We start from the raw sequence: 23,343 nt of genomic DNA on the forward strand, positions 1-23,343 counted from the left end.
ATCTCACCCAGGAACAATTATTGTCTTGGAAGCAAATGCTTTTTTAAAGACTACTACCATCCAAAATTACACTCCAGTCCATACTTAATACTGTTGATGATGTCAAATGAAAATTTTGTCAACAACAAAATTGTAGATCTCATCCAAATATAAAACTTTCGTATAGGTTCTGTCTCCATCCGAGATCGTTTATAAATTTTAAAAATTCACATATCCAAATAGATATGAGACCTTATAATATATATTTTTGGTTATCCAAACAACCTCAAATAGAAAATCATTAGCTACAAAGTTGTAGAACTCATATAACTTTACAAATTTCAGATAAAGTTTATCTTCGTCCGATTTTGTATAAAAAAGTTACTAAAAACACACATATATGAGTTGTGGTATTAATGATGCTGGTTTTAATTGTAAAGCGGTACCTAGGGTAGTCCTAATGGGCGGGTGATCGCTCCCTCCCCTCCCCAGCGATCACCCGCCCCTCCCCCTGTACGTTACTTCCTTTCCCCCTTTCTCCTCCCCTTCTTCTCTTCCTACTACACCATAAATATTTGAATTCAAATTTAAATTTTAAACGGATATGTAAACTTTTTACTTATAAACTTTGGGTCTATAAACTAATATTTGAATTCAAATTCATATTTGAAACGGGTATGTTAACTTTTGACCTATAAACTTTGGGTCTATAAACTAATATTTGAATTTAAATTCAAATTTGAAACGGGTATGTAAACTTTTTACTTATAAACTTTGGGTCTATAAACTATTATTTGAATTCAAATTCAAATTTGAAACGGGTATATAAACTTTAGGTGTATAAATTTTAGATGTATAGAAATGCTATATATAAAAAAATATTTGAGTTCAAATTTAAATTTGAATCGGATATATAAACTTTTGACTTATAAACTTTAGGTCTATAAACTTTAGATGTATTGAAATACTATATATAAAAAATATTTGAATTCAAATTCAAATTTAAATCGGATATATAAACTTTTGACTTATAAACTTTGGGTCTCTAAACTTTAGATGTGTAAACTTGAGGTGTATAAATAGGTGCATAAATTTACTAAAATAGAAAAGTAATACGGTGCCAAAAAAATAAAACCAGGTGGAGGGAGGGTGGGGGGGGGGGGGGGTTGAATTGATTGCTACCGCCACCAGGCGAGCGATCGCCCCTTTCCGCGGTACCTATGACTTCAGAAACGGTACCTATGACTTCGATGCGGTATTTTGGTGGATGTTGTTAAACCACATCGATTGTCCGGTATCAGGGATGATGGCGCGGGGTGTTTTCGGAATCTCGGACCACCTTTGCAGCTCTTTTATATATGAGCTGGCTAGCCTTCATCGTGATATACTACTCCTACTAATCAGCTGCTAATTATAACCTCCATAAATTCTCTGGCTGATCCTACCTTCTGTTAATTTTCCGTGAAATACTGCGTGGCAGGGCACTAGCTAGTTATGTCCCATTACCTTCCTTTCCTCTCTCATGGAATGGTTGGTCGTCGTCCGGTTCTGCAGCCGGTTCAGCGTTGCAATCCGACTGGTGCCCAAGCTCGCGGCTTCTTCCGACAACAGAGCGCGAGCGGTGTGCTGCTACATGCATATACGCACAAGAAGTCTGGTGATGCCGCCCCTTCTATGGAGGCATCTAGCTTTCAGCCCAGTGTGTGGGGAGATTTCTTTATCAACTACGAACCGAAGCAACTACAGGCAAGAGCACGATATTTTTATATCTATGTCTTTTGCATGCATGATACACTGGTGAAACCATCTTTAGTCAGTCGGCCGAAATCCAAAATAGTCCCGGTTCCACTAAAAAACCGGTTAGAGCTACTTTTTAATCTTTGCTCCCAGTTGGTAACATCAACCGGGACTAAAGATCATTTTTAGTCCCGGTTCAAAAGACAGAAGGTGGTGTCAGACCCCTCCTTTATCTTTAGTCCCGGTGGGTGACACCAACCGGAACTAAAATATTTTTACTCTCGGTTAGTGTTACCAACCGGGAAAAAAGATCGACATGTGCCGTGCGAGATCGAGAGAACCGAGGCGCATGGAAGGATCAGTTAATAAGTTCGGACCTTTATCTCCTCCTCTTCTCACTCACCCTATCCCTTCCTCTTCCTCCTCCCATCTCTTCCTCTACCTCATCTAGATCCGCCCCCTCCCCTCCCCTCTCCTCCCCACTTCTCAGGCGACAGCGGCCAGGCAGCCACAGAGGCGGCCTCGCGCGGCCGGGAGGCGCGGAGGCGGCCTCGCGCGTCCTCACGCGGTAGCCGGAGGGCGAGGCACAGCGCGCGGCGGGCGGCACACGGCGCGGGCGGCGGGGCCGCACACAGGGCAGCAGCGCGCCGGCTCTCTTCTCTTTTTTTTTATAATTTGTGATTGAGAGATGTATAATTTCTTTTTTAGAATTGTGATTCATTACATGGATCTGAGATGTATAATCGATCTGTGATGCATTTGATTTGTGTGTAATTTTTTTAAGATTTGTGATGTATTTGATTTGTGTGTAAGTAAATTAGGATTTGTATTTGTATTTGTGATGTGAATGATTTGTGATGTTACTTTGATTTGGGGATTTAGGGTTTGATTTAGGTATATACATGACACTCAATTTGGGGATTTGTTGTTTGATCTGGGTATATACATCCTACTCGATTTGAGAGAAAATAAAAAGAAATTGGACCAACCGGGATATATAGGAGTAAAAAAATATATATAAACTGATGCGCTCAACCTGAATGTTTTATCCACACACATGGAATGCTAAAGGAGCTAGTTTGGATAGTTAGGGGCTTTCTCCCTATATTCCTTTTTGCTTGTCATTATGGATAAAGGCATAGTCTATAGCACACATCGTTCTTTTTTTTTCTAATACCATATAAATGCGCACAAACTCACATCTTGTTCTTATGAGATCCACTTTCTCATTATATATATTTACTAAAAGAATAAATTTCACAAAAATACATATACTATGAACAAACTATCACAAAACTACATATTTTATATAAAATTTATCACAAAACTACGTTTAAGATACAGTGTCACAAAACTACATATTTAGTAACAAAATTATCGTAACACTACATATCTAGAACCAATTTTAGTAACAAAACTACAATGTTTATAGCTACAACATAATAATGGTGCTACATATTTAAAGTATAAAAACTACAGTTTCATGATAAATTCAATACTGAATATGTAGTTTTATGATATTTGGCCTTAAATCTATAGTTTTAACATAAATTTGGTGCTAAATCTATAGTTTTTTGATACAATTCATTAAATATGTGGTTTTATGATAATTTGATTAATATACCTATATTTTTTGAAATTTACTCTTACTAAAATAGTAACAATAAAACATTTTAATTGGTAATCTAGATACTACCTCCAAGTTGATAATAATTATCGTTTTAACAAGAACATATAGTCTACGAAATTAATTTTTACCACTATTTTCTATTAAAATATATAGTTTTATTAAAGTACCTTTTAAACATTAATTCTTCAAAAACATTAATGCTTCATGTTTAGAAGTTAAATATTTCAGACGTTATTTATAGTCAAGGTTTTTCAAGTTTGACAACTCCAAAATGACAATTATTTTTAACTTGGATAGAGTATTAATTAACATTGCTTTCACATGACGATTCATAAAGTTGTTTATGCCTCTAGCGTGCATAATACTACCTTCCTTTTTAGGTTATAAGATGTTTTGACTTTGTTTAAAGTCAAACTGTTTCAAATTTAACCAAATTTATAGAAAAAAAATAGTAATATTTTTGACCCAAGATAAATTTATTATAAAAATATATTTAATTATTAATTTAATAAAACAAATTTGGTAATATAAATATTAATATATTTGTCTATAAACTTAGTCAAACTTGAAGCATTTTGACTTTGGCCAAAGTCAAAATATCCTGTAACCTAAAACGTAGGCAGTATTTGGCAGTAGCTTTTAAGCATATATTTTTTATATTTTTATAAAAAAATGTTTTTAAATTTTCACTTCATTCATGTAAACAAAATATATTCATCGATGGTGTATCTTATTTGTTTTTTTATGGTAGTTAATTTTATGCTGATTTTGGCATATAATTGGTCATAGAACAATATGGACAACATATCCACAACAAACACAAGTTATATACATTGCAAATTACTGACTCAACTCAACTATGTTGGTTCCAATATTTTTCTTTCGGTTAATCATAGATAACTAATCAAATTCATGCGTGCAAGCAGCGATCAAAGGAGTGGATGATGAATAAGGCCGATAAGCTGAAACAAGCTGTCCGTACACTGTTTAGGACCTGTAATGACATGGTGGACAAGATGCACTTAGTAGACGCTGTCCAACGTCTTGGAATTGATCACCTTTTTCAAGAAGAGATAAGCAGCACACTAAGTGATATCAATGGAACTCAATTTGCTAGCAATAGCCTCCATGAGGTTGCTCTTCGCTTTCGTTTGCTTAGGGAGAATGGCTTTTGGGTATCACCAGGTATATATCAATCTCTCTCTCTCTCTCTATATGTGTGTATATATATATGTGTGTGTATATATATATATGTATATATATATATACACATATACATATATACATATATATATATATATGTATATATATATATATACATATATATATATGTAATATCTATATATATATATATATATTACATATACATATATAGATGTATATATGTATATAATATGTATATATGTATATGTATATATATATATATATATACATATACATATATATATATATACATATACATATATATATATATATATATATAGCTTAAATAGAAATGACAAGACATGCATAAATACTAGATTGATGCAGAGTTTGTAAGTAGATTGATTAATGAATACTAGGATATATAGTCTCATTTTTTCTGGGTGTATCATTCTGAAACGGAACAGCACAGTTAATACAAAGAAATGGTATGTCCTGCAGATGTGTTCAAAATATTTAAAGGTGAGGATGGAAGGTTCACCGATGCAATATCTAATGAACCAAGGGGATTACTAAGTTTATACAATGGCGCACACCTCCTCGTCCATGATGAGACAGAACTCGTAGAAGCCATCTCTTTTGCAAGGGACCATCTTCAATCAATATGTGATTCAAGTGAGCTCAAGCCCCCTCTAGCTGATCAAGTGAAACGTGCCCTAGACTTACCATTACCAAGGGCATACAAGAGAATGGAAGCATTGCATTATATGTTCGAGTATGGACAGGAGGAAGGCCATATTGTGGTCCTTCTGGATCTCGCAAAGCTGGAGTTCAACCTCTTGCAGCATGTCCATTTGAAAGAGCTGAAATCCTTTTCTCAGTACGCATCTTTCCTTGACATATACACATATACGAAGTAATAGAAAACAATAAAAGTAATCAATAATGATATGAACTATATATCTCATAAGATATAATGATGTCCTAAACTACTACAAGCCAAAATTTGTGTAGAGATTAATTTCAATTCATTTATAATATAAATTCTTTCAATTCATGGATAAAAATCTATTTCATAAATATCAGACACGGTATAGACTGTTATGACATATTTCATAAAAATATTTAAAAATCTATCTGTTAATTATCAAATAGGCTTGAAAGGAGACACTATGTTCGCTATGGAGGTCATAAATTCCAATATTAATCAGTGGAAAAGAAATGGAGAGTTCAAACATTGAAATTTGGAATTAAAAATAAGGAATATTACAAAAAAAAAGTCCATAAAGAACCAAATACAAGATTAATTAAAATTTGAAATCAAAACAAAATAAAATAAAAAATTAGAAAAGGAAAAGAGTGAACTCAAGTAGGAATGGAATATAATTTAGAAATAACTAGCATTTAGAATATAAAATAAGGAGTATTGAAAACACAATCCATCTGCAACACAAGACGAGATTAAGTAAAATCCTGAATTAAAAAATAAATTCCAAAATTAAAAAAACAAGAACATGAGATAAAATAGAAATATAATTTAGAAATAAATAAAATTCTAAATAATAAATACTCCCTCCGTCCCAAAATATAAGTATATTTAGCATAGTGACAATTCAAACTTTTTAACTTTGACCATTAATAACAAACAAAATGAAAAACACAATAATGTAAAATTGATATTACTAGATTTATCATTAAACAAACTATCATAATATAAAACACTTTTTATTTAAAATATCTTACTTTTATAAATATTGTTGATCAAAGTAGTATCTTTGGAGACCGTGTTAGTAAAAAAATGCTTATATTTTGGGACGGAGGGAGTAATAAATATTGAAATAATAGTTCATCTAGCAAACCACATAAGATTAATTAAAATTCAAACTAAAAATAAAATATATTTTGAAATTATAAATATAAAAAGAAGAGCTCAAGTAGGGATAAAATCTAGAAATAACTAAAAATTGATATTAAAAATAATGAAAGAAGAGATCATCTGGAACACAACATGGGATTATTTTAAAATTTGGAATAAAAAATACATAACTGTTCATGTAGGAATATATTTTAGAAATAAATGGAATTCAAAATACAAAATAATTTAAATTCCATAATTAGAAAAAGGATGAGAGTTCAAGTAGAAATATAATTTACAAATAAAAATTAAAAGGAATAAATTTAGAAATAACTGAAATTCGAAATTGAAAGGAATAAATATTGGAAGAATATTCCATGGAGACATCAATACGATATTAATTAAAATTCAGGAAATAAAGAACATAAATTCTAAAAATAGAAAGGAGGAAAAAAGAGGGTTCAAGTCCGAATACAAATTAGAAATAACTGAAATTTAATATTAAAAAGAATATGAAAAAACATATATGTACAACACAACATGAGATTAATAAAAAATTTAAAAAGTTAGGGAAATAAAAAAAATAAGTTTTCAAGTAGGAATAAAATTTAGAAATAACTAAAATTTGGAATAGAAAATTAAGAATATTGAAAGAAGAGAGTAAAACATAAAATAAGTTAAGGTTCATTTACAACACACACTGAAATAAGTAAGATGCAGCATAAAACATGAAATATAAAAATAAATTAGAAACAAAATAAGATTTAAATTCAGAATACAATTTAGAAATAACCGAAATTCAAAATAACAAAATAGGGAATATTGAAAGAACAGTGTACAAAGAACATAATACAATATTAATTAAAATTGAAAATAAAAAATAAGATCTGAAATGAGAGAAAATGAGAATTCTTATAAAAATACAGTTTAGAAATAACAAAAACTAGACATTGAAAAGAAGAAATACTGAAATAGGGGTCAATCTAAAAGACAACGATTGCAAATGATGATAGAGCGGGTAGCGGCAAACCATAAAGAAGTAGCTTTGGTTGATAGAACATTTAATCTAAAAACTATAAAACCAAGCCTCAATGACGATTAGGTTCTATTTTTATAATCCTAATGATATTAAGAGGAAGGGTGACATGCAAGCTATGAAAGAGTAGGGTTGCAGCGGTTGACAAGACTTCTGGAAAGTAAAAAGAGGAAACCCGGCCATAACAATGAATAGCTTCAATATTTTAAATCCAAATGACAATAAAGAAGGGTGCAGTGGGCAAGCCGTAAAAAAGTATGGTAGCGGCGTTTAACTTGCTTTCTAAAATCTATAAGATCCAATTGTTAAAGGTTTCAAGGAGGATGAATAGAAGCCATGACAGACCAGGCAAGCAAATAAAGAGGCGGTAAAGATCTTGGTGGCAACTGGTGTAACTTTTAAAAATATAAAAGTGAAAACCCAATAATTATAAGGTTCAAACTTTAAAGTCCTAAGACAACGAGATGATTATTTAATAATTTTAAGGAAAATCATGTGTAAACAATAAGATAATTTTTTAGGGTGCTAGCTGTGTAATTGCGCAAGACACCCAACTAGTTTCAATAATATCATATTTGTTTAAATATATTGTATAGAAGCCCACTTACAGACATTGTAGAGAAGGTTTTGAGACATTTCATAAATATTGTCTAGTGTTGATGTTTAGAAACTGTAATTTACCAAATGTTAAAAGACATTTTTGATAAAGTTATTTCCCCCCTGCTGTAGGCATTATTTAGGGTACGGTGTTAATTCGTGTGTACTGGAAACTGTAATTTACCAAAATGTTAAAAGACATCCCGCGTAGGCATTATTTAGGGTACGGTGTTAATTTGTGTGTACTAGAATAAATATAAGAGGACTGATGTAGGACATGAACAAATAGTTCCAGAAGTCAATATGTGAAGTTTTGATGAGATGGTTAGCATATCAAGGTATAAGATGGAGTTCTGGATAGGTTCAGGGATTGACTGTAGCATGGTTTACTTGCTTATACGTGTTACTTTGAAAAATGTTACTTTTTGCCACTCTGTTTTTCCAGAAAAAATATACTGTTCTCTTTTTTTGCAACTGTTAATACAAGTTAGTACAAATTAAATTATATGTTATATTTGTAATTTTCTAAATTTTTGTTTATGTAAGGGTGTAGCAGCATTTTGAGGGAAAATTAATGCTTGACTCACTACTACAAAATCAGTTTTTTTTCGGCTAAAATCAACTTTGGCAAGCAGGCGGCCAGCCGCCTGCAACAAAAGGCTAGAGAAAATTGTGATTTTGGTTGGTGGGCCTCATCCGCTTGCGAAAATAGAATTTCGCAGGTGGCATCCTAGAAATCCACCGGAAAAATGGATTTTCGCTGATGGCACATTTAGGTCAACTGCCAGTGAAGAGATTTTCCAAAAAAAAATCCACATATTCCATAGGATTTTCAAAACAAATTTACATCAATATATTCATCAACAGATCAGCAGATTCACATTAATAGTTCTATTACAGTGAAGCAAATCGATTTTCAAACATCAACATCCAAACATCAACATGACAACATCAATTTCTCACAGTATCCAAAAGTCCAAACATCTACATCAACTTCTCACAGCATTTTCAATATGCAAATATCAACACATACACATCGGTCGCCGGCGACCTTAGAGGTTGCTATCACTGCCACCGAAGCCACCCCCTTGGCTACTGGTGCCACCATCTGGGAGTAGGGGCGGATCTAGGATTTTCAGTCACCGGTGTCATTAGGTAAAACATATTTTATTATACCCTTGCTTGATATAGTTCTAGATCCTTAATCCACGCTGGATTTGAAGTGTATATGTTAAACTATAATGGTTTAAATTTTTATAGTATTTCATAAAAGATTGGGAACAAAATAATTCATCCCAATATTATCAACATAATCATAAATCTAAATCATATATTCATGAAGCTTAGTTATCTATAATGTCCTACACGTGTTCTAACATTAGTGAATTACTAGTACAACATAGAAATAGATATTACTGATTGATAACAATTCGAGCAACTTACCATGTCTTCTAAGTATTAAAAAACATTTTTGCAAAATTTAATGCATGCATGTAAGCTTTTATCTGTTGCGCACTATTTCTATACCTTATTATTCTACATTGTTATCAATTAAACCTAAAAAGAAGTAATGACACATTTCACCGGGTAAAATTACTAATTGTTTAACAATCAGAACAAAGTAAAGAAACCAAGCAAGTTAGTTCTAACAATCACTTAGCAAAACTATGAGAAGTTGATTAATTAACTAAAGGAAAATAGGGTGTTTGCACGTGTAATGCTAACAATAGCATAACTGTTTTGCTTTCATAAAACAATGCATGTTTTTATTACCTGCTAATTGCATGAGCTGTAGTAAATTGGTCAATCTACCGGTGTCAGTGAACTTTCACCGATGGTGTCATTGGTTAAAAACAAATAGCATCGTGTAAGATTTGCAGAAGGGCGTCGGTGTTAGCTGACATCGGTAGGAACACCGTAGATCCGCCCCTATCTGGGAGAGGGAGGAGAGGGATGCGAGGGAATGCAGGGCGTTGCTAATCTCCAACCATCACCATCAGTACCGGATCTACCCCTCATCGCCATCGTTGTCGACACCTCAAGGCTGGAGGCAGCTCGATCCAGCGCTTGCGCCCCTCCCGTGGCCAAAACCGCTGCCCATGGCCCTGTGGCGGTCACATCGTCATCGTAGCGGCCTCCCCCGTTGTCGCGGCGACGGATCTGGCCACCCCTGTCATCACGGTGGCGGACCCAGCCTCCCTCATCGTCGCAGCGGCATATCTGGTCGCCCCCATCATCGCGGCAACAGATCCGGCCCCGAGCTCGCAGTGGCCAGCGGCCAAGAAGAGGAGGCCACGCCCCGCCGCGGCAAAGAGGTGGTAGAAGCGATGGCAGCCAGCGGCGGTGGTGGCGACGGAAGCTGACGACAGTGGTGGCATTGGCAGTGATCACAACGGTAGCTGGTGACAGTGAAGAAGGGACGAAGAAGCAGAGACCGTGGGAGAAGGGAGCGAGGCGGCGGAGAGACGGAGGTAGAAGGGAGCTGTGGGGGAGGGGGGGCGCGGTGGATTTATATATTTGCCTCAATTTTTTTTTGGCAGCGGTCCTCTTTACCTACCACCAGCGAAAACGAGATTTTTTTTGCTGGCGGACACTTAAGAGGTCTGCCTTGAAAAATAGAGTGTTTTTTTATGGCGGACCTCTTAACGTGGCCGCCAGCAAAAATCTGTTTTCACTGGCGGTCCGTTGCTCTCCAGCTCTCATTATGTTTTTGCTGGCGGTTTTTGCGTATGGCCGCCAGTGAAAATTATAGGGTAACGCCACGAAAAATCGTATTTTAGTAGTGACTGGGGTTGACTCGATGGAAATTGGAAAATAAAGATAAGCACTGATGGATGTGTGTTTAGAAAGGGATTAGCAGTTCAAAATTCATATGGCCTGCAGAACAGGGAATATGATAATGAAAAACACAAGAATCTTGGAGGATTTGAATCCTATAAGGAAAAATTTGTATGAAGGCCTTCGAAACAAAGAATATATTCTTATAATATCTTTCGTGGAATGAACAATTATATAGAGATTTGGGAAAAACACAAGATTTATTCAAATAATGTCCCTAATCTAGATGCAAAACAGTATTGAATTAATGTCACTATGGTTGTAGCAGGCATTCACTGGCTCATATATATGCATAGCTTTTAAACATACCTCTACAGCACTACAGAGACAATATTATTAAGACCCCTCTGTACATTGTTTAACATGTGTTTTTTGTATGTGTATATGTTCATATGTACTAGTCCTAAAATAGTCAATAGGAACTAATCTATTATAAATAGAGTACTGAGCACACATCTGAATCACGTAATTTTCAGGTGGTGGAAAGATCTTTATGGAAACATGGGGCTAAGTTACATTAGGGACCGTGCAGTGGAGTCATACGTTTGGTCCAACATGGTGTTCTATGAGGAAGACTTAGCGGTCACAAGGATGGTATTTGCCAAGTTATTTGTACTAGCTGTCATTATGGATGACACATATGATTGCCATGCCAACATCGAGGAATGTCAGAAATTGCATGAAGCCATACAAAGGTTTAAGGAAAATTTACTACATCCAATTAGGAGTAAATATCATGTGAAACCCAGCAATTCATTAACATGATTAAAACAAGACCAGAAATTATATGTTTAGAAGATGTAAAAAAGTTCAAAACAAAATATCACATGCATGAAGAGAAGGTTGTGTGATACAAACATGCATGTGTAACACAATTCAAGATCTAGTTAGATAACTTTCATTTGAATAATATGTAATTCAAAAATAGATTAATGAATAGTGTAGAACCAAAATAATGTGAAGTTTGAGTTTTTTTTTTCAAAAGCCTCTATCAAATTGAATTGATTTAAATCTTGAAATTGTATATGATCATGTGGTATTAGTATCATGTTGGTTCAAAACAGCTATTAGTGCCAGCTTTTGATCTGGCAGTAGGGCAGCGACAGTGTAGCTCGAGAGGAACACTGTCGGTTCCTGAACCGGCACAGATACACTATATGAATGGCGGTTGGCGGCTTAGTCCAACAGCGATACATGGACATTTGTGGCATTAACTGGAAGTGATACATGACATTCGGCCTCCTGTACCTTCAGACATCAGCGGTACTAGATCAGGAGATGAAAAATTTGCAGTGTCCGGATGCATGGTTCGTGCATGGGACAGACAGGCCCTGACATTTTAAAGCACATAAATTAAGGAGTGTTTTTTTAAAAGAACTTTTTCATGTAGTTTTTTATATGTTGCAGAAAATATAGGGTGTTTCCACCATTGCCGTAATTAATTTTCATTGAATTTACAAATCGAACTGGTGCAGATGGGATGAGAGTGCTATCTCTTTCCTGCCGGACTATATGAAAACGTTGTACAATGAAATTATGAACAACTTCAAAGAGTTTGAGGATCAAGTAGGGGTGAAAGGCCGCTATCGGGTTGCTCAAACAAAGAAAGAGGTATGTAACAGTAATACGCCATCAGCTCAATTTTATTGCATGTGTTTCTTCCTCTTCGCACAATCTTCAAAATTAGAGTTTGATCATTGATTTCTGATACAATATATTATGATCAATAACTATAAAGCATGTTCATCAAGAATAAACGAAATTTAGTCACATATCTTGTTCTGTGATGACCATGTAATTGAAGGGCGTCATAGTGGATAGCTCCATCTATGAACACCTTCCGGACAAAAAGGGGCATTTGTAAAAAATAATAATTGAGAGTAAACCACACCTTTGGAACAACCCCGAATCGGCAAGCAGGGAAGCAGCAGCAGAATTTAGAGTATCTAGAAAACAATCCACAAGCAACGGCTTTGAATTAGGAAAGAAAAGGCTAACTTTCAACTTCACTTCACTCGTGTTGGGGAAAGGGGGAAAACCAACGATTGAGTACATTCGTACTCACCATGCCACGGAAAAACAAGGAAGTAGTAAATTGAAAAAGAGATATTCGAACGCGGTCTAACGCGCAACTTGATACACGCTATCTCAAACCCAAGGAGCAAAGCAGCCCAATCAATCCTCTTTTCTCTCATGTTTTATTTTTATTTTCACCTCCATTTTTTTCCGGGGCATCACATCAATGGCGCCTGCTCGACTACTTAGCATGGGCGTATCTTTCACATTCACTATTGATCAGAAGAGGGAACTACATGGTTTGATCAACACGTTTTCACAAGAGGCCACTATGCCAGACTATAGGATGTAGCCACCAGACAAACCACGCGAGACGTACACATGCTGATTTGAAAAGCAAACCCTAATTAAACATATGCACACAATCCATGTAAACATTAGAAAACTGTCTCCTCCTCTACGTTATCTCATTCTTACATGCGTGAGACCCTTAATTAGCAACTATTGCTAGCTACTGCTATATATTGCGAAACTACTTCATCATCGTTGTGCAGCTCTGACTCTTATAGGAATTAGGGCTCCTTTATGACCAATGTTTACAAAGAATCTCATACATATGAATGGTACTGTCTAAATGTGGTCCGCGTCATGAGGACCCTGCTTACCATGTTTTATGACGGAATTGTTCATCACTGTGTGCCAGCCCAACTTGTAACACGAATTTCAAAGCATTTGTTATTACCCTGTTTGATGCCGTGACCTTTTTTTCTTACCAATACCAAGACCTTAAGCTGTCACTAGAATCAGCCGAGGCAGAACTAAGGACCTTAATCGTCTTAGATTAATGACGGATTCCTCAGTCATCACAGGGAATCGGTCAGAAAGGCCTAGATATGTTATAGTGAAGCCACCAACATCATATGAAAGTAATTTAAACTACCTCCGTCCTAAAATGCAAATATTTTTTAGGTTGGCACGTGTATTAATAAAGTAGGTGAGAATGATTGGAGAAAATGTGTGAATAGTTGATATAAGATAAAGTAGGTGAAAGAGAATGGTTGTGATTGGTTGAGTAGAGGTAGGTGGAGAAATAGCATCATTTCGAGACAAGGTATTGTGCTATAAATAACTATATTTTGGGACTGAGGTAATACTAATCGATCAGAATAATTTGTCTACAGAAAATGTGTATAATTTGGTTAGTATAATTAATGACCAAAGTTTATGAAGTTGAAATGTTTGAAGTACATGTATGTACTTTGTAAGTGGATGGAGAGAGTAAGATCACTAATTGATAATTTAAAAATTTATTAAACAACTAAAATGATAACAATTCTAGAAAAAATAAAGAAAATATGTAGTAATTATTTTTTTTGGAACAAATTTACAATTATGACTTAAATGCATTGTCTAAATGGAATATAAATTTAAGATATTTAGATTGCGACGAGTACATAAAACGACGAGTAAGTCTAAATGCGTTGTCTAAATCTAAATAGAGTATAAATGCATATCTAAAATGACGAGTACATTGTGACTAGAAAAGTATCTCTATTTGAGTTGTGTAGTAGCATAACGATATTGCTACATAGATTCGCAAAAAAGTGCAAATATTGCTATGTGGTTAATATCCTTTGCTTGTCTGTAGTTTCAAAAGCTGTCCACCTATTACCTGCAAGAATCTGAATGGTCACATCAGAATCATAAGCCAAGCTTTAAAGAGCAGATGGAATTGTCTACGATGACTGCAGGAGGACCACTACTATGTGTATGTACTACGGTTGGCCGAGATGATACACTAACAAAAGAAGCATTTGAATGGGCAGCGAGCGACACTGGTGCCATAAGAGCATATGCAAAGATATTACGCTTCATGAATGATGTTGCTGCATTCAAGGTACAAATCAATTAATATCTGATAAAATTTTATTCTTGGATCTCTTTACAACCATATTCTCTCTCGTGCCATCAAAATTTTAACAATTCTATCTTATCTCGCTGTTTCGTTAATACGTATTGATCACTATTATGCCATCATCATAAGTCAGCACCAAAAGACCACTATTTCATTATGTAAACAAGAATCTATAGGAAATTCGTAAAAATCAAGAAAAATATATTTTTATATGTTTTTAAATTACGTAAAAAATAAAATTGAGAGATTTTCTGAGTTTGAAGTTTTAATTACTCAATAAGTAAGTTAAATTTTAATATCCAAGGGCCTACTTTGGAGGACTATACTTTTATCATTTGTAAAAATGCTTCCACTTATAATTTTCTTGGCACCAAGAACATTTAACATTTTAAATTTTACTCCCCGAACAAAAGGTTAGTGTGTCTCTCTAGATTATTTACAGTACTTACTACATTGCTAGAGGCATGAAACAGCAAACAGTGTCTCCTTAGTCTCCGGTGAGTTTCATGTTGCATAAGTGCCAAAATTGCAGGATATTTAATAAGAAAATGTAGTTGATCACAATAAAATAAGAATGCAATGTAAATTGAGTCAAAATAAAAGAAGACAACAATGATACAATCACATGGGTACCAAATTCATCATGAACATATTAGGCAAAATCACCATACAATGGTCTCATCTTAAGAGCAATTGGTACTCCCTCCGTCCCACAATATAAGGGATTTTGAGTTTTCGCTTACAACGTTTGACCACTCGTCTTATTCAATTTTTTTTTGCAAATATAAAAAACGAAAAGTTGTGCTTAAACTACGGTAGATAATAAAGTAAGTCACAAATAAAATAAATAATAATTTTAAAATTTTTTGAATAAGACGAGTGGTCAAACGTTACAAGTAAAAACTCAAAATCCCTTATATTATGGGACGGAGGGAGTACCAAAGGAAAAAGTCTGAATTACCCTACTGAACTATTGTGGCAATGCGAATTATCCCCCTCAATTCAAAAACCATATATTTCTTCACCCTCAACTTTTCATATTGGACGAATTACCCTCCAAGCCGACTTCAAAGCAGTTTTGATCCTATGTGGTAGACTAGCCAGCATAACAAATTAACAAAATGGTCGGGCTCACTGATCACAATTCTGCCTCTTCTCTCGGTCAGCACATGTGAGCCCTACCTTTTTTATATTTTATATACTTACTGGACTGCCACGTACGCACCACATAGGACCAAAATAGTTCCGGGAGTCAGTCAGGGGGTAATTCGTTCAGTATAATGTTTGGTTTTTGAATTGAAGGGGGAAGGGTTAATTTGTACTTTCACAATAGTTCAGAGCGGAAATTCAAACTTTTTCCAACTGTAAACCATTGATCTGGAGGGCATTGGTGCCATGGAAACACAAAATTTTGGCTTCGCTCCCCAACCAAAATAAGTTGTGGACATCAAGTCAGTTTGGTAATGCGAGAGTGGACTCGTCAACTTATGACGCCTATCACCAAGAACATGATACGGTGGTTCACCTTCTCATGTCCTTCCAGTACATCCAGTGAATATGGTCCTGTTGCCTCATGTTCAGGCTATGCCTCTGTATAACCAACAGAAAACAGTGCACCACCATCCACAAGAGAAAAGTGGGAAAAAGGTAGTATATATAGTGGCAATTAGACAACCAAAGAAGGTGATACATCCCTGGTTGCTCTGTTAATGTGAGAAATCTGCAAACAAAAGAACACCTAAGTGTTTCAGTACATCAAAAAAGGTAGTACGAATTATGTTCTAGATCAAATCAAAGGAGAAGTCAGAGCTTAGTTTACGGCCTTAGCATCCTTTCTAGAGATAACCATGGTAGTAGTAGTAGTGCTCTATCCTACAGTAAATGGTTGCCCTCGGTTTTATTGCTAGCTCGCCTTGGTAACTCGTCAACGTTTACTAACATTATGGATTGTTGGCAATCAGTGCGAACATAAGCAATACATGCCCTCCTTCCCCCCACGCCCCCCACCCCGGGCCCCGCGCGCCACTGTCCATTGCAAGCCTATCAGGAAGTGTTGGATTTACAAAATTTACCCCGAGTGATGATAATGACCAGTGGTCATACATATTGGAGAGACCCCACTTTTGCTCATAGAAATTTTGCATAATCATCTTCATGCTCCAACCCTCCCTCTCCCCCTTTCCCTCACAGGCCACACTTAAGTTGATCTTAGAAAATTAAGTATGTGTTGAAATTTAAAGCACCTTGATAGTCGTTGTGTTAATTGATCAACTCAATACAAGGGATATGCTAGACATATAGAAAGAAATGGGTGCCCCTCCAAGCTAAGAAGTGTTCTCAGTCGTGTCTTGTGCAATCAAGATGCAAGGCAATTCTTCCCTTGCATCTTAGACTGCCCTTTTGAAAAACACACACACACACATATATATATAATGTTTTTTCGACTACCCTTTTATGTAAACAATGCTAGAACATATTGGACATTTCATGGGATACAACATTGAATATGGTGGAATGTTGTACTCAGCCAGATCTGCACAAAAAAACCTTCACTTCATGGACAAGATCCTTTATGCTGCAGGAATATCTATTTCTGGAATTTGAGAGCCAGATCTGCATACAAAAACCTGATCTATTTTCAGTTCTTTATCGCCTTAAGAAAACCAGAGAGAGATTTTCCATCGTCTTGGCTTGCTTGCTTGTAACGTTTTGATGTACATAAACTTCGTCTTCTCTCTTACTAAAACAAAAAAACTGGCGGGGTCTACCCAGCAGTAGTTTATATAAAATAAAATAAAATGAAGGAGTGGTAAAAAAAAACAAAGAGAAGTGCAAACCTCTAATGGTAGAAGACAGAATACAGTTGTGTAAAATATAATTCTTCCCGGTCAAAAAGCAAAGGTAATTCTCATTGTTTAATAGAACCTAGCTATGCTTAATTTTTAAATATAACCTTCTAACAAATATACTAGTGCACACCACCCTTTTCACTGAGTTCGTGATAATTGCCCAAAGCAATCACGAACATTATTTATATCTATTTTCTGAACTATTTTTTAAAAATTTTAATTTTAAAAATAAATCCTTTCAAAACTTATTTTCAATATCTGAACCTTTTGCCACGCCGGCTGGACTAGCGTACTAGTTTTATTTGGTCACGTGGCAGGATAAAACTATCACATCCACTTTGTGTGGTGTGTCAGTATTGTTTTACCACACCAGGGCTAGACAGGCTGGCGTGGTTAAAAGGTTTAGATTCTGGAAATAAGTTTTGGAATGTTCTATTTTTAAAATTCAAAAAATTAAAAAGTTCTAACGAACAAACATTCTACAAAGTTTTCACACAAATCAATGAAAAAGGTAGCAAGAGAATTGTAGATCAACATATATTACTATATTATATACAATATCCATGATTCCGTTAAATGAGATCCAACAACTGCTTTATGAATTTCGTATTATTAAAATTATGGGTAGAATGAAAATAACGATTTGTCTTTCAACTACATGCAGAGTAGAAGAAAGAACAAGGGGGATATGTCAAGTACTGTGGAATGCTACATGAATGAGCACAATGTGACAAGTGAGGTCGCAATTGCAAAGATCAATTCACTGATAGAAGATGAATGGAAAACCATAAATCAAGCTCGTTTTGAACGTCGTGAGCTGCTTCCGGCGGTGCATCGAGTTGTGAACTTATGTGTTTGCGTGATGTTCTTCTATGACGACAAGAAGAAGGACGCGTACACATTCTCTTCAAACCTACGAGAGACTATTGAGAGTCTGTTTGTCAATCCCATCCCTATGTAGACTCTAATTAATTAGATATATGTCGATCCATATATATATGTTTGTTCCATTCACTACTACATAAATGTACAAAACAGATCGGCACTATAGCTGCCGAAAGTGCTAAAACTGGTACCTATAGATCTTTTCTCACATTCACGAGCTAAAAACAAGTACAACCGACACCTTTAAGCAATTATAGTTACCAACTCTAGAGAAAAACCAACACCCTATAGCTAGGGGTGGACCCAGAGGGGGTTCCTGGTGTGCACTGGCGTACCCACAATTTTGGTGGAAAAAATAGCGAGTAGTATACATAGTGGACCTAAACATTAGATGCTTGCTTCATTGCCTCAAATAAGCTGGCAGAAATCAAAGCCCAAGAGCCTCCGCCATGGGCCATGGCAAAGTTGGCATAAGTCGCACGAAATTCCTAATGTGCAATCGCTCGCGAGGCACTCCCCTACGCGATCACTTTTTTGATTTGGATATTGCGCATCTTGTTTTCCTAATCAGATTAATCAGCGCTAATGATGTTGATTTTCTGTTTTTAAGTAGCTCTTCCCCCGGCGTGGGCAAAACACGAGCGCTCCTTGCTATACCCATGGCTCGTACTCTGATTTTAGGCCTAATAATAGTAATTGTTTATTTTTTAAACTCGAATTTCATATTCATTAACAGAAAGTTCAATATAAAAAATATGTATACAAAAAGTTTATAAGTCAAAATGATTGCATGTAAAGTTTATTTGAATAAAGTTTATATAGGGAAAGTTTATAAGTTTAAAGTTTATATATGGAAAGTTTATACATTTAAAGCTTCTATACGAAAAGTTTATACATATAAAGCTTCTATACGGAAAATTAGTTTGTATGTACAAAGTATTTAACTAGATTTTCTAGTTATGTACTAGTTAGTTTCTAGGTGGAAACTTTTTATATATTCATCTACGAATAATACCGAGTAGATTTTTTTAATTCTGTAACCTGTGATTTTTTTCATATAAAATATTCAAGAAGAAATTCCAAAGTAATTACATAAGAAGCTAATTTATAAGTGTTACTTCTGTTCTATTCACATGCGAGCTAACAAAAAATATATACATAGGAGGATCGTATTTTGGCTGGCCCACTCGGAGACTAGGCTTGCTGAATGTTCGGGACGGAAGCATCAACGATCGCGCGGGCTGCAGGACAGTGATTAGTCGCGTACTAGGAGTATCCGAAAATCCTTAACAGGCAAACGATCGCCGCACGCGATCGGTTCCCCTTCCCACCTAGTTTCTTTTTTTGTCACCGCAAAAGTTTCACAGTCACGAGTTTCCTAGTTTTTTTTTTTTGACATAGATGATAGTAGTGCTAAAAGCCAAGTTGCTCGAAAGGTTGCTTTGGGTGTTTCACAGTCAATTGTCAGCTTATCTTCCTTTTACAGGTATTTTTGTTTCTATAAGCCAGGATCTACCCTTTTTTCAGTGCAAAGGGGGCGGCGAGAGAGGGGCTTATCCACTTGCCCATCTCTCTCTCTCTTACAGTCTCCTCCTCCCTTATCCGTCGGCTCCCTCTCCTCCCCTCCTCTTCCCCTCTGCACTAGCTCTCTCCCCTCCCCCCTCCTCTACTCCTGAGATGACAGTAACGCCAGGCAGATTAGCATCCAGCGTTGGCATCGGCTGCGAAGGCTTCTCCCACAGGTAGGGCAGCGTCGGCGGTGCTCCCGCGGAGGATCTGGCGTCGGTGGCGGGTGGGGTGGCGTCAGTAGCGGCTGCCACGGTGGATCTGGCAGCAGCGCGTGTAGGTCAGCGTCGAAGGCTGCTCCCGCGTGGATCCAGCTTAGGCAGCGGCTTACGCGGCGGATCTGACATCGGCAGCGGGCAGGGTAGCGTCAGCGGCTGCTCCCACAGCGGATCCAGCATTGGCGGCGGCATCCCCCTCACCTCCCATTGGCAGCACCCCCCTCACCACCCCACGCTGGCAGCTCTCTCATCTCCACATGGTAGTGGGTTCCCTCACCTCCCTTGGAAACGGCCCGCTCACCTTCCCACGACAGTGTTAACGACCAAATTTGGTAATCCAGGAATCGGAGATGAAGAAGAAATCAAGATGGAGTTCGAGATGGAGATCATCCCGAAAACAGAGTGAAGATCGGCTGGAGTCCGAATAGGCTATGACTAAGATCGGCAGAGTTCGAGTCGGACGGGGTTAGCCGATCAAGCCGAATCCGATAATATAACATTGTATATGTTGTCGGGTTAGGTTGACGTGCTTCATGATGATTGCCACATATGGATAGTGTCTTGAAAAGGCAATTGTATCTATTAATTAGGATATTTTATGTAATTTCCTTAGAGATATGTTTGGGCAAAAGTCTGCCGCAAAGACTTATGGTATCTTACAGTTTTTTAGAGATAAGAGTCGTGTCCGATATGGACATATTTTGTAATCTTCGGGTATAAATAGACCCGAGCCCCATGTAATCAAACTAACACACATTCAATACAATCTCGGCGCATCGCCACCCTTTTTACTTTCGTTTTGTTTCGACGAATTCTTGCTTTCGCGTTAAGCTGCATCGGTTTCGATCTTCAACAAGAGGTAAAACTTGTTATGGCGGCTTGCGTTCTCGGGAGTAGTGCTTCCATCTTCATGACACTCTAATCTTGTTTAGTAATTCGTCGAGTTATCATATATCTTACATAATCTCCGGCAATATCGTCATCTAATCTACAATCGGCTAACATCTGTTAGTAGAAGGCAGCCGATTAGGTTAAATACCGATGTTGACTTAGATTATATAGGATATCCACCACTATATGAAACATCCAACGGCTTGATTATCTAGATATTGTCTTTCTTTTCATACTTATAGCTGCATCAGTTGAGTTTGACCTTATGAGTCGTGATTAGAATCTCAATCTCTAGCCTGTCTTTGATTGCCGATTAGGGTAATATCGGAGTTTCAGCCGATCTTACCTTATTTAACTACATTTATTTCATATGCTTGATTGACATGTTAAATTTGCCCTTTATGTTAAGATCTTGTTGCATTTAATTATATTAGGCTTTTTGTTTGATATATTCTACTCGCATTAATATCTTAATATAGAGTGGTATCGCAGTATTAGCCGATACATGCTAGACCTGTTTGATCGGCTATGCTATGAACATATATAGTCTTATTATTAATATATATTTCGATCTAAGTGATTTATATTGTCTCGGCATAGCGACCGATCTATCCCAATCACTTGATTTAAGTATATATCGATATAAGGATTATATACTGTTAATATCTACAGCCGAACGAGTAGATTTAGTTCTGTTTTACTTATTAATGACTTCCGATCGATGCATATATGACATCGGCTCAAAGAAAAATGATATGCCATCGGCATCTAGCCGATCAGCTATCGTCTATGGATTTAACCGCGGTTTCTTTGTTTTGTTTCTTGTTGATTGCAGGATCAAATCAACTGGCACTCTCATACACCCAAAGGCAAGTTTTGGACCTGCACTAGAGATAAGCAAATCTCCCAGGTCTCATGTTTTCACATCAACACGCTTTTGGCACACCTGGTGGGACCGATTAGAAGTCAGATTCACAACAGCATTCCCTCATGGCTGAGAAACCACCAGCATCGCCATCTTCAGCTGGTAAAGATGGTTCTTCTAAGTCTAAGATCCCGAAGCTTGGTGGGTTTGACATTAATGAGAGCAACATCGTGCCCATCACTTTGGACAAGTTGACGCCTGAACAGAAGAAGGATCTTGAGGCAATGATGCACCAAGCACGGAGCCAATTCTTGAATTCATTTATGGAGACTCGCCAAGGAACAATTGTTCAGAAGTACAAGATGAAACTAGTTGCTGATGTTCCTGGGACGAGTTCTTCCAAAGATGGAGAAATACATCCAGTCTCAGATGGTACGACTCAATCAGGTGAAAAAAGTGCTCCAGATGGTTCTTAAGGGGTTCAAGGTGATGGTTCTCAAGGAACTCAAGGTGATGGTTCTCAGGGATTTCAGGGTGAGAATCTTAACCAAGATGACAACACGGAACAACTACAGTTTAACAACTTCCAAGATCGGATTGACTATGCCGTGCAACATGCTTTGATTAATCAATCTGGGGTGTTAGTAAACACTTTGTCAAACATGGTGAAGTCGATGGTTGATGGCTCAATAGCTGAATATCAAGCTACAAGACCGGTTTATTTGCCAGGAGGTGTTTTCCCGAACTATTAGCCCTTGATCACTAATAATCAGCCTGTTGTTCAGCCAATTCCTCCCAATGCACCATCGGCTCAACCGACAGCACCAGTATCGGCTCCTGCACCTGCTGCACCATCATCAGCACCAGGTAAACTAATTAATCCTCGGTTGTTGGTGAGAGAGCAGCCACAGCATAGTGGACAAAATGTGAATCGGCTAACTCAAGACCAAGTTGCAGCTATGTTCTTACCAGCTCAGCCTACTGTTGACCCAATCCAGCAACAATCGATTCAACAGACACCGCCAAGGCAGCAGGTTGTACAGCCGATTCAACAGACGCCACCAAGACAGCAGGTTGTGCAGCCGATTCAGCAAACGCCATCGAGGCAACAGGTTGTTCAGCCAATTCAGCAGCAAGGGTTGATGAATGCATCGGCTGGGTTCGGAACACCTGACAATCAGCTAAGGCAGCACCCTACGAATCAAGTTGTCCCAGAGCATTTGATTCATCATGTGCAACCAGATCAAATGGTGACACCTCAAGTTATTCCTGAACATTTGGTGTGCAATATATAGCCGAACTTTCAGAATTATCAAGGGGGCA

At 36.8% G+C, this 23,343-nt stretch overlaps 1 protein-coding gene across 3 annotated transcripts; it reads left to right on the top strand.

Moving 5' to 3' along the window:
* The first annotated feature begins 1,386 nt into the window (after positions 1-1,386).
* On the top strand, positions 1,387-18,674 carry LOC127774973 (tau-cadinol synthase-like). 3 transcript variants are annotated; one of them, XM_052301267.1, is made up of 7 exons: positions 1,387-1,725; positions 4,273-4,531; positions 4,991-5,369; positions 11,292-11,510; positions 12,291-12,426; positions 14,480-14,728; positions 18,260-18,674. In XM_052301267.1, exons 1-7 carry the CDS (start codon positions 1,474-1,476, stop codon positions 18,554-18,556), a joined length of 1,791 nt encoding a protein of 596 aa, XP_052157227.1. In that variant the 5' UTR covers positions 1,387-1,473; the 3' UTR covers positions 18,557-18,674. The 3 variants fall into 3 exon arrangements, with proteins under 3 accessions (XP_052157227.1, XP_052157229.1, XP_052157228.1); XM_052301269.1 differs by lacking the exon at positions 14,480-14,728; XM_052301268.1 differs by lacking the exon at positions 11,292-11,510.
* Positions 18,675-23,343: the final 4,669 nt, after the last annotated feature.

Source organism: Oryza glaberrima, chromosome 5 (assembly GCF_000147395.1).
Source record: "Oryza glaberrima chromosome 5, OglaRS2, whole genome shotgun sequence".
Lineage (NCBI taxonomy): Eukaryota > Viridiplantae > Streptophyta > Magnoliopsida > Poales > Poaceae > Oryza > Oryza glaberrima.

What these genes read in the sequence shown, in the direction of transcription:
- LOC127774973 (XM_052301267.1), top strand. Translation starts at nt 1,474, where the DNA reads ATGTCCCATTACCTTCCTTTCCTCTCTCATGGAATGGTTGGTCGTCGT. An exon ending in TTGCTCAAACAAAGAAAGAG is followed by an intron (nt 12,427 to 14,479) that starts GTATGTAACAGT and finishes GCTTGTCTGTAG; the next exon opens with TTTCAAAAGCTGTCCACCTA. An exon ending in ATGATGTTGCTGCATTCAAG is followed by an intron (nt 14,729 to 18,259) that starts GTACAAATCAAT and finishes AACTACATGCAG; the next exon opens with AGTAGAAGAAAGAACAAGGG.